The sequence below is a fragment of the Eurosta solidaginis genome, chromosome 4 (genome assembly GCF_040869045.1).
Source record: "Eurosta solidaginis isolate ZX-2024a chromosome 4, ASM4086904v1, whole genome shotgun sequence".
NCBI classification, from domain to species: Eukaryota; Metazoa; Arthropoda; class Insecta; order Diptera; family Tephritidae; genus Eurosta; species Eurosta solidaginis.
Window position 1 is genome coordinate 21,665,329 of NC_090322.1, and position 12,254 is coordinate 21,677,582.

General features: G+C 44.0%; 1 protein-coding gene across 1 annotated transcript in view; it reads right to left on the reverse strand.

The window, feature by feature from the left end:
- LOC137248425 (zinc finger protein 91-like) overlaps positions 1-12,254 on the reverse strand; it is a 191,521-nt gene that overhangs the window by 97,634 nt on the left and 81,633 nt on the right. The window contains exons 9-10 of the mRNA XM_067779363.1: positions 5,716-5,877; positions 2,147-2,455 (exon numbers count right to left, since the gene is read on the reverse strand). Coding sequence (XP_067635464.1) covers positions 2,147-2,455; positions 5,716-5,877 — 471 coding nt within the window. The remainder of the gene's footprint in view (positions 1-2,146; positions 2,456-5,715; positions 5,878-12,254) is intronic.

The window sequence follows — 12,254 nt, forward strand, 5'->3', positions numbered from 1 at the left end:
TCAATGGTGCTGTGGTACCGGGGCGTACCGGATCTGTGTCCGACAAAGGAGCATTACATCGATAACACTCCCCAAAGCCTTCGGGGAGCAACCTTATCGCTACAACAACAGCAACAACAAGGAGTTGGTAAGGCGCATGCATCAGCTTCTTCGCAAAATATGGGCGGACGAGTACATGCCCGACGATTGGAATCTAAGTGTTCTTTGCCCAGTCCACAAGAAGGGGGATACTGCAAACTGCACCAACTATCGCGGAATCAGCCTTCTTAATATCGCATATAAGGTCCTGTCAAGTGTATTGTGCGAAAGATTGAAGCCCACCGTGAATCAACTGACTGGACCTTATCAGTGCGGCTTCAGACCTGGTAAATCTACCATCGACCAGATTTTCACAATGCGCCAAATCTTGGAAAAACCCGCGAAAAAAGAATCGACACACATCACCTCGTCGTCGATTGTAAAGCCGCCTTCGACAGCATGAAGAGGAGCTGCCTATATGCCGCTGTCTGAATTTGGTTTCCCCGCAAAAATTATACGGCTGTGCAAAATGAAGCTAAGCAACACCATCAGCTCAGTCAGAATTGGGAAGGACCTCTCCAAGCCGTTCGAAACTAAAAGAGGTTTCAGACAGGGTGACCCCCTATCGTGCGATTTCTTTAATTTGATGCTGGAGTAAAATATAAAAGCTGCAGAACTTAACCACTCTGGAATAATATTCTATAAAAACGTGCAATTACTGACGTATGCCCATGACATTAATATCATCGGCCTAAAAACCTGCGCTGTTGGTCCTGCTTCCTCCAAACTGGAAAAACAAGCGGTAAAGATGGGTTTGATGGTGAATGAGGACAAAACGAAGCACCTGCTGTGATCGAGCAAAGAGTCAGCTCATATGCACCTTGTCAACCATGCTACTGTTGGCAGCCATAATTTCGAAATAGTAAAAGACTTCATTTATTTGGGGAAACAGCATCAACACTATCAACAACATGAGCTCGGAAATCCAGCGAAGAATCACTCTTGCCAATAAATGCTACTTTGGACTAGGTAGGCAATTGACAAGTAAACTCCTCTCTCGCAAACGAAAATCATACTCTAAAAGACACTTATCGTTCCCGTCCTGCTATATGGTGCAGAAGCATGGACCATGACAACATCAGATGAAACGGCTCTGTGAGTATTCGAGAGAAAAGTTCTTCGAAAGATTTCTGGACCTCTACGCGTTGGCGATGGCGAGTACCGAAGAAAATTTTACGATGAGGTATACGAGCTATACGTAGACATCAACATAGTCCAGCGAATTAAAATGCAGCGGCTGCGCTGGCTAGGTCATGTTATGCGAATGAAAGATGACACTCCGGCCAAGAAAGTGTTTCTATCGGAACCCACCTATGGAAGCAGAGGTAGAGGGCGGCCCACAATCCGTTGGAGAGACCAGGTGGACCAATTGGCGCCGGTTGGCAGAGAGGAGCGATGGGCGCGCCTCACTGCTACAACCAAAACAACAACTGGCGCGCCTTGTTGGACGGCCATAACCGTTTAAACAAGTAAGCGCCAATTAAGGAAGGAAGGAAGGATATATGTTTCAGGCAGTGATTGAACATGGTGTTGTTGTTGTTGTCGTAGCAGTGCTTCGCCCCATCCAATAGGTGAGACGAAATTCTCATCAATAGTGATTGCTACATTACTCCGGAGTTGTTTTTTTTTTTGTTGCTTACGGGACCTTTGAACATGAACGGAGCATAGAGCACAGGCATGGCATAAAAAGTGATAGCTTATACTCTGCTTCGAGCTATAAAAAATTATAAATATTTCACACAATAGTTCTGCACCAAAACGACAAATATTCATCTAAGAAAAAGCTTAACTGGAACATTGCGAGCATAAAAATTCAATTTTTGTGCACTTGACTAAAAATCGATTTATCTATAACTTCGTACCAGTATATGGCACAGCAAGTACTTATCCAGTATATATAAATATTTGGTATTTTTGGAAGGGAAAATAATCTATTATAAAATTCTTCACTCTATTTTTGTCCCATATCTAATAATACGCTCGCAAAAAGCGGTCATATTTGAAACTGTTTGACTACCACTACATTGCGGTGATCAAATATTCTGTTAATGCCACGTTATTTTCTTACCTTCTAGGTTTACTCTCCAATAGTTTCTGCTCTAATTTGGCCTCTTCTTCCTTTAAAGCTGTCATATTTCGTTCACGAGTCTCCGGATCTTCGTTTTCATGAGACGTTAAATGTAATCGTAGCTCCGAAGCTAAAGGAAAAGCCAAGGGACAAAACTTGCATCTATGAACATTTACACCCAGATGTACACGTAAATGCTTATGTAGTACACTTATTCGCCCAAAGCCAGTTTCGCAGTACTTGCACTTGTATGGCTTTTCACCGGTATGAGTAAGCATATGGGCGGATATATGTCCAGCGCGAGCAAAGCTATTTTAAAGACAGAATGAAAAGTTATAATAAAAACGACGTTATGACGATGATTTTAATACTGCATTTACACTAGCTCCAAATACGTACCTTCAAATGAGTTGACGTTACCCTCTTTATCACCAAAATCAAAATCCCTATAATCAGAATACCCAACACGAAATCCCTATTCCCTGTGTGAAATACATTCACATTTAGAGCTTACGATTTCTTCTCGAAGACAAGCGAGATTTTCGAGACCCGAGAAATCGAGAACTCCACTTCTCGCGAGATTCTCGTGTCTCGAAGTCCTCGTAAATCTTGTGAGCTTCTGGACATTCTTACTTAATCGCTGTATGGACAGTATTTATACACTTGTTTTTTTTTTTTTTACTTGTGAATTTTTTATTGATTACATTCCTTCAATGACATTTAACTCAAAACATATTTATAATACATATAATTTTGTTGGCAATATTCTATACATTTCGGGGTTTTTTACTCGTGGTTTTGCGGACATTTTCGCTTGTGCTCCAGAAGAAATCGTAAGCTCTATATAAAACAGCAATAAATCGATTAAGTTGAATGTCGAGAAGCTCGCGAGCCTTACGAGTAATTCGAGATTCGAGAATCTCACGAGCCTTAAGAGTAATTCGAGATTCGAGAATCTCGCGAGCCTTACGAGTAATTCAAGATTCGACAATCTCGCGAGAAGAAGAGACTCGCGGGAAATCTCTTCTCGAACATGTTCGAGAAATCGTAAGCTCTATTCACATTCACACAGAAAATGGGAAACTTTGATGGAGGCGACTAAACACCCAAATGATTCATTGGGTTGCGCAGCGCAACCCTCTCAAGGGATTGCTAGCGCAATTTATAGCTTATCCAACCTAATTGTAAACCTCACTTACCCGTGGCAAATCGTGTTTCTTTAGCAGGCGAGGTCCTGGCGACCCCAAGTTTTTCATGGAACTCGGGGATGGGGCGAGATGGCCTACAAGGTCCAATGTGGTCATATTGAATCGTTCCCTAGATGGTCGGGCCTGTATATTAATGGTACTTGTCACCGGAACGTCGGGAAGTGTCGCTACAACAACATGATAGTGTGTAGCCATTGCGCTCGGTAAAGGATCGATCTGCCAACAGAACTAATGTTGGGACGAAAGCGATACAGGGAGTTTAGGAGAGCGTTAAGAATTATGCAGCAATTGACTGCAGTGATCAACCCAACCGACAGCGAAAGCGAGCGTTTGGCATGCATCCATGACACAGTGGAAGAATGTCGAAGACAGTTCAATCACAAAGACTTTGCTATGAGCAATTCTCAACTTTGCAGCCTGATTTTAAGAGACAGAAGAGGAAGGGTAAACAGGAACCACATCCCTAAATCTGCAAAGCAGAGCGAAGAGGGAAGTCTAAGTAGTGAAATACCACGTACCTCAAAAGCTGTAATGCATAAATAGTAGGGCAATGGTGGCATTAAAAGTAAAGACGAAAATACCAGTAAGCTAACGGGTGATGCAGCTTACTCGGTGATACTAAAGGGATCCAACGCTGAGACAACGATTCTAGGGGTCGATAAGCACAATACAAAGCTTTATATCTTCAAAGCTTCCGCTACCAAATTGTCACCATGTGAGGGGAATACTGTTACAAATATGAACGTATCCTGCACATATTTAGCAGGCGAGGCTCTGGCGACCCCAAGTTCCTCATGGAACTAGCGGGTGGGAGCGGTATGGTCTAGAAGGTTTAATGTGGTCATATTAATCGTTCCAGATATAATCGGGCTAGCACCTTAATGGTGCTTTGTTACCGGAACTAACCGAATCTATATCTGGCAAAGGACCATCAACATCGATAACACTACCCAAAACCTTCGGAGAGTGTCTTTATCGTTAATACAACAACAACAACAACAACAACAACAACAACAACAACAAGTGGGATAGGGAGCCTAGAATATACCCGTGATAGGTATGCCTGGCGAAAGGAATGATATCGGTCGATATGTCTTAGCCGTTAGTAAAGGGGTACAAGGCTAAAACAGGGATTGAGTGCTAATACTCGTTTCGGGAGAGGAGTCAGAAGATGCGTACTGACATTGACAACAATAATCTGAAGGCGAAAAAGAAATGAGCTATTTGCAGTTAAAGTTAGCAATTTTCATGTGGTTTTTGTAATATTGTTTGTACAAAGGGGTTTTGCACGGAAGGCCGCCAAAGAAGAAAAGTGTTCTGCCCAAAAATATTATGAATCTCACCCTCCAGTTCGGAGGGACCCGGGTTACCTTTTCGGTTTTTCGTTAATATCTTTTGAACGACTCAACATTTTCCCTCTTCGGATTATTAATACTGCGGTCAAGTCTTTTGACACCTCTCCCGATATTTTTGGCTTTTATCGAAAAAAAAAAAATTCAAAAATTGAAAACCTAGATCTGGCATTGCACCGACGATCTTTGCATAGTAGTTGAAGACCCAAACCACTGTGTCTGCTATAAATAAAACTTGCAATATAAAATTAGCATTGTTATCGAATAGAAACAAGCCTCGAAAACAAAATGCAAATAGAACGTGTACGGTACGTTACTCGCATTTTTTTACTATGTACGCATATATACATACGTATGTATATATACTTGCACAATTCCTCATATGACATGTAATTTTTTTTTTATTATATAAAATTTTGTGGACTTTGTGTTTGCGAGTTTGTGACATTATCCCAAAAATGTACGCAGATTTCGTGTTGGAGTTGATGACTTTAGGGATGTTTTTTAGCTGTGGATTTTGTGTTTGGGGATTTAGTGTTAGTCCCCATTTCAAATCGTTTACAATGGCGTCATTTGCATCTTCTTTAAGATAAAGAAATATATCGCATAGGTGGATCGTACTTTCAGGGGCCAAATGCGATGAAATACGATCAAATTATTTCTAAAAGGCATTGCATTTGGAGTTTTGAACCCAAACTCACACTTTTGGTCCAGTGTAAATCATGGTTCAACTATATGGTTGGCTCATCTGTACAGCAACAAATTATGTTTGTTCAAATTCTCAAAATCTGTGTATTGGTATTAGGCGAATGGAATGAAATGAAAACATAAAACATAGCAGTTTTTGTGTGTGGTAAGAAAATGTTGTCAATGTGCTGGTTTCATTTTGAGTTTACCATCTCCTTTTGACAATCCCATCGACCATGCAATGATAAAAATAAAATCAGCTGATGAGAAGAGCCAACATATAATTGAGCCATGAGTGTAAATGTTACATAAGAAAACTTACCGCATTTCACAAATATCACATTTATAAGGCTTTTCGCCGCTATGGATTCGTTTATGCTGACTTAAATAACTTTTTCGACTAAAACATTTACCACAAATATCGCAATCGAGTTCGTTGCCTTGTTGTTTAAGTTGTTTGCCTTCTTCATGTTTTTTTGTGCATCTGAATAAAAAAAACAGATAATCAAAGAAACGAAGTTGTTTTTATCATGATAGAGTTTATTAAAATATGACGTCCAATAACGTCAATTCATAATTTAATTATTATATAATATGTATATATTTGTCTTTTAGCCATTAGTTCATAAATTAATGAGCAACATAAAATATCACCTGGTGTTGCAAAATATCTCTTTATGACCAAGGTGGCTCTGTGCAATAAATTTCTATTTTTAGTGCTGATAGAAGAACTTTCTACTATCACTAAATATTTAGTAGTATCTATACAGAATAATTTGGCATTCAAAGTTCTAAAAACCTAATATTTTTTTTATTTATTGTATTTAAAAAACAAAACGAGTAAAAATGTGCGCGTGGTCTGCTTTCCCTTCGTATTTGAATACTTCCTAAAGAAACAGGATTCACAAATTAAATGGGGTTACACACCTACCCACAAGATTCACCACGGGTAGGTGAGGTAGACAATAGGGCTGAATAAGCCATAAATTGCGCTGGCAAACCCTTGAAAGGGTTGCACTTCACAATCCTTGGAATCATTTGGGTGTTTTAGTCGCCTCTTACGACAGTAATACCTGCCGTTGTCATGGCTCACGTTTCTGCGCCATATATCAGGACGGGTACTATAGGTGACTTGAAGAGCATGATTTTGTTTGCAATTGCCTACCTAGTCAAAAGTAGCATTTATTGGCAAGAGTTATTCGCAATAACACTTTCATTTTTCGGGTTTTCATGAAGATCTTTTGATACAGAGGTCAAAATATGTTTCTTTTGCCAACTTACCCGCTATTTTTAGAAGCGTACTAACATTGTTGTTGTTGTTGTAGCAGTGCTTCGCCCCATCCAATAGGTGCGATCGATCACAAATTGTCATCAATATCCTCTAACGGGAGTTCAAGGAAACTTGCTGTTTTAACGGGGGTGGACCATAATGAGAGGGGTGTTAGAAGCGTTGGTTCCACATTACAATTAAAGAGATGGCTGGTGTCCTATTGGGACACGTTACAAGCAGGACATATATTTTGTATGTCGAAGTTGATTCTGGATAGCTAAGAGTTTAACCCGTTAAAGTATCCAGATCGAAGTTGAGCTAGAGTGACTCGCGTTTCCCTGGGGAGGGTGCGTTCCTGTACCGCAAGTTTCGGGTATTTTTCTTTGAGTGATGGGTTCACCGGGCAATTCCTGGCATAAAGGTCCGACGCCTGTTTGTGGATTTCCTCATAATGCTTACGGAGATGACTCCTTAAGCCCCTGGGCGGTGTTGGCTCATCAATCAGATGTCTGTTGGGTTTCCCATATTTCTGGGTATTCAACAGTTTAGTTAGCATTTCATTTCTGTCCCTGATGGGGAGTATTCTCGCCTTATTATGTAGATGGTGTTCTGGGGACATAAGCCGTAACGATTTGAGGGCAGTATTTTGGCAGGCCTGTAGCTTCTTCCAGTGAGTATTCTTTAGGCTTGCCGACCATATCGGGGACGTGTAGCATACAATCGGCTAGCCAATTGCTTTGTAGGTAGTAATGAGCGTTTCTTTATCTTTTCCCTAAGTACTGCCAGCAAGAGATTCGAGGATTTTATTACGGCTCTGGATTTTCGGTACAATTGCGGCTGCATGCTCACCAAAATGTAGAACCTGATCAAACGTGACACTCAAGATGATGGGGTGTAAGACAGTCAGTAGCGTAGTGCCATTGACGTGGATGTTCAAAAAGCTCGACATTTGGGACGTCCAAGTTGTAAATAAGGTCGCGGAGGATTTATTCGGTGATAATGCAGGTTTCGCGAGGCGAAAAACTGGAGAGACCAAGGAGGTAGCCGTTTATTCTGTTGCAAAGCTCATCGATCTGTGGGTCTGGGCCTGTGGCCATTATTGTAAAGTCATCGGCGTAGGAAACGATAGTAAATCCTTCTGGTGGCGAAGGTAGCTTTGATATGTAGAAGTTAAACAAAAGTGGGCATAGGACACCACCCTGTGGCACCCTTGTTTAATTCTTCTTGGTTTTGATGTTGCTTCTAAATTGCACCGATGCCTGCCGACCACCCAAATAATTTGCGGTCCACCCTTTAAGACTTGAGGGAAGGGTAGACCCTTCCAGGTCTTGCAGTAACGTGCCATGGTTGGCCGTATCAGAAACTTTTGATAGGTCTAGCGCAACGAGTAATGTTCTATGGTGGGGGGTTTTGATTCAATCCGGAATTTATTTGTGTGCTAATGGCATTTAGCGCGGTGGTGGTGCTATGGAGTTTTCTAAAGCCATGCTGATGACAGGCTAGCTGCAAATTTGCCTTGAAGTAGGGGAGAAAAATGGTTTCAAGCGTCTTGGCTACTGGCGATAGGAGATATATCGGGCGATATGACTATCCTACGTTAGCTGGTTTCGCCCGCTTGTGTTCATCCACAAGCAATGTTGTTGTTGTTGTTGTAGCAATGCTCGCCCCACCTAATAGCCCCGACCGATCACAAATTGTCATCAATATCCTCTAACGGGAGTCCAAGGAAACTTGCCGTTTCAACAGGGGTGGACCATAAGGAAAGGGGTGTTAGAGGCGTTGGTTCCACATTACAATTGAAGAGATGGTTGGTGTCATGTGGGGACACATTGCAAGCGGGGCATACATTTTGTATGTCGGGGTTGATTATGGATAGGTAGGAGTTTAACCTGTTACAGTATCCAGAACGAAGTTGAGCAAGAGTAACACGCGTTTCCCTGGGGAGTATGCGTTCCTCTTCCGCGAGTTTTGGATAATTTTCGTTAAGTACTGGATTCACCGGGCAATTCCCGGCATAAATGTCCGACGCCTGTTTATGGAGTTCACCAAGGACCTGCTTGTGTTTTTTCACTTCATACGGCTGGGTTCTCAGGTGCGTATTTCCTCAAAATGCTTACGGAGATGACTCCTTAAGCCCCTAGGCGGTGCTGGTTCATCAATCAGATGTCTGTTGGGATGCCCAGGTTTCTGGGTATTCAACAGGAACTGTTTGGTCAGCATCTCATTTCTCTCCCTGATGGGGAGAATTCTCGCCTCATTATGCAGATGGTGTTCTGGGGACATAAGAAGACAGCCCGTGGCGATTCTGAGAGCAGTATTTTGGCAGGCCTGTAGTTTCTTCCAGTGGGTGACTTTTAGGCTTGGCGACCATATGGGTGACGCGTAGCACGTAATCGGCTGGCTAATTGCTTTGTATGTAGTCATGAGCGTTTCTTTATCTTTTCCCCAAGTACTGCCAGCGAGGAATTTGAGGATTTTGTTACGGCTCTGAATTCTCGGAACAATTGCGGCTGCGTGCTCACCAAAATGTAGATCCTGATCAAACGTCACACCCAAGATTTTGGGGTGTAGGACAGTCGGTAGCGTAGTGCCATCGACGTGGATGTTCAAAATGGTCGACATTTGGGACGTCCATGTTGTAAATAAGGTCGCGGAAGATTTAGTCGGTGATAATGCCAGGTTTCGCGAGGCGAAAAAACTGGAGAGATCAGGGAGGTAGCCGTTTATTTTATTGCATAGCGCATCGATCTTTGGGCCTGGGCCTGTGGCCATTATTGTGCAGTCATCGGCGTAGGAAACGATTGTGACTCCTTCCGGTGGTGAAGGTAGCTTAGATGTGTAGAAATTAAACAAATGTGGGGATAGGACACCACCCTGTGGCACGCCTTGTTTAATTCTCCTTGGTTTTGATGTTTCGTTTCTAAATTGCACCGATGCCTGCCGACCACCCAGATAATTTGCGGTCCACCTTTTAAGACATGGGGGAAGGGTAGACACTTCCAGGTCTTGCAGTAACGAGCCATGGTTGACCGTATCAAAAGCTTTTGATAGGTCTAGCGCTACGAGTACTGTTCTATGGTGGGGGTATGATTTAAACCGCAATTTATCTGGGTGCTAATGGCATTTAGCGCGGTGGTAGTGCTATGGAGTTTTCTGAAGCCATGCTGATGAGGGGCTAGCTGCAAATTTTCTTGGAAATAAGGGAGCAAAATGGCTTCAAGCGTCTTTGCCACTGGTGATAGGAGAGATATCGGACGATACGACTCACCTATGTTAGCTGGTTTCCCAGGCTTTAGTAGCGGGACCACCTTGGCCATTTTCCATTTCTCAGGTATGACAAAAGTGGAAAGAGACAGGTTGAAGACATACGCTAAATATTTGAAACCCTCTTTCCCTAGGTTTTTAAGCATCGGCATGGCTATGCCGTCTGGGCCCACTGCTTTGGATGGTTTAGCGCGACCAATGGCGTCCTCAACCTCTCTAGCGGTGATGGTGATTGGTGACGCGCTGAATTTGTGTTTATGTGCGCGTCTATTGGCTCTCCGTCTATCTTTGTCGACCGTAGGATGCATTATATATTGTTGGCAGAAAGCGCTCGCGCATTTTTTCGCGTCCGACAGCACTTTGTCGCCAAAGGCGATGGAAACTGTTGTGTGCTTAGTCGGATTCGATAGGGACTTTACGGTGGACCAAAGTTTACCCACACCGGTAGAGAGGTTACAACCTCTTAGGTGCTCCTCCCATTTCGCCCGCTTGTGTTCATCCACAAGCAATCTGATGCATTGGTTTATATCCCTTATTTGGGGGTCGCCTGGATCATGCTGTCTTATAAGGTCACGTTCTCTCGCTAAGTTTGCGGCCGGATTTCGGGAATTCTCCCGGCGGGAATGAAATGTGCCGAGACGGATTTAATGACCTTAGGGAAGGCACGCTCCCCTTGGCGGGCATCAGTCGGGATAGGGAGGGCAGCAAAGCGGCTGTCTGTAAAGGATTTATATTCTTCCCACTTTCCTTTTTTGAAGTTTATGAAAGTGCGTTTTTCAGTGACGATGAAGTCGGCGGTACGCTCAAGCGAAATAAGTATGGGCAGGTGGTCGGATGCCAATGTTACCATCGGCTGCCAGTTGACGCAGTTTACGAGTTCTGCGCTCACGACTGAGATATCTGGCGAGCTGTGACAGCTTCCTACCATACGCGTGGGGGCGTCTCCGTTTATTGTGCAGAACGTCGTTTCTTCTATTTGATCCGCCAACATCTCACCCCTACTGTCCGCCCGCAAGTTTGAATGTCATAGATCATGATGGGCATTGAAATCGCCTAAGATAATGCGATTGTTGCCAGTGAGTAAGGCCCTGATATTAGGGCGGTATCCACTGGGGCAACAGGTGGCAGGAGGGATATAGATGTTGATGATTTCTAGGTTTGCATCGCCTGACCGGACAGATAGGCCTTGACGTTCTAAGACATTGTCCCTGCGGTCGATGCCAGGATCAAATATATAATATTGCACAGAGTGGTGTATGAAAAACGCGAGACCGCCTCCATTTCCGCTCTCGCGGTCTTTCCTGTGGACATTATACTCAGAGCAGGTCTGTAATGCAGATCTTGCTGTGAGTTTAGTCTCTTGTATCGCAGCAATGCGGATGTTGTGCCGCTTCATGAAATCGACTATCTCCGTAATCTTCCCAGTTAGTCTATTACAGTTTAACTGCAGAATTCTGAAGTGCATAAGGGGAGACGTCGCCACTCTGGGGGTAAGTGACGGGTGACTACGCCTGGGTTGTGGAAGGCCAGGACGCTATTGCTGTTGTAGCCTTGGGACTGGGCGTCCTTGGGCAAGCATTGGAGTACGCGGATGATTTGGGTTTGCGACCTGACAACATGGCGCGATGAAACCCGTCGAGGGGTTGCCGTCGCGGAGATCAGAACATCTAGGAAAGTGGCACCACCCAAGGCAGGAGCTGCATTGGACGGATGTCGCAAACCTATATATTCTGTGCTGGCAGACGGTGCAAACGGAGGTAGGGACTAAGAGTCTGTTTCCCTGACCTGCACGATTGCTGCCGGAAAAGAGGGGGGAGAAGACGGGGGTAGGAGCTGATGCTCGGCATTGCTACCGACTCTACTACGGAGATTGTAGGCGTGAGCGAGACCAGCCGTATGAGTTGGTGGCGTCGTGGGGCGCGAGGAGCAGCGGGTACGATTTGTGGCTTGCTGAGCAGCGGAGCTGCTGGAAGATAGTGGGGGGCACTAAGGCGTAGACTACGGGACACCCTTGGGCGTGCACAGCAAGGATATACAAAAGATTTATAGAAGTTACGTGGACGTCTGGTTTTGGGATCTAGCCCAGAACAACCTGTCCGATGCAGTCATCCCTTACACGAGACACACTGACAAGAGTATGCCCGTCCTAAAACGATTCTTTTCCGGCAGACGCAGCAAAACCATTTCTCAGGACCGGGGTCAGGAGACGGAACCGGATTGGTTTCGATACCTTCCCGGAGCAAGAGAATATGGAGTAGTCCCGCTGCAAGGAGCTGCTGGGAGGATGACAATTTGTGGGAGGGAGGCAACAAAATACTGCTCTCAGA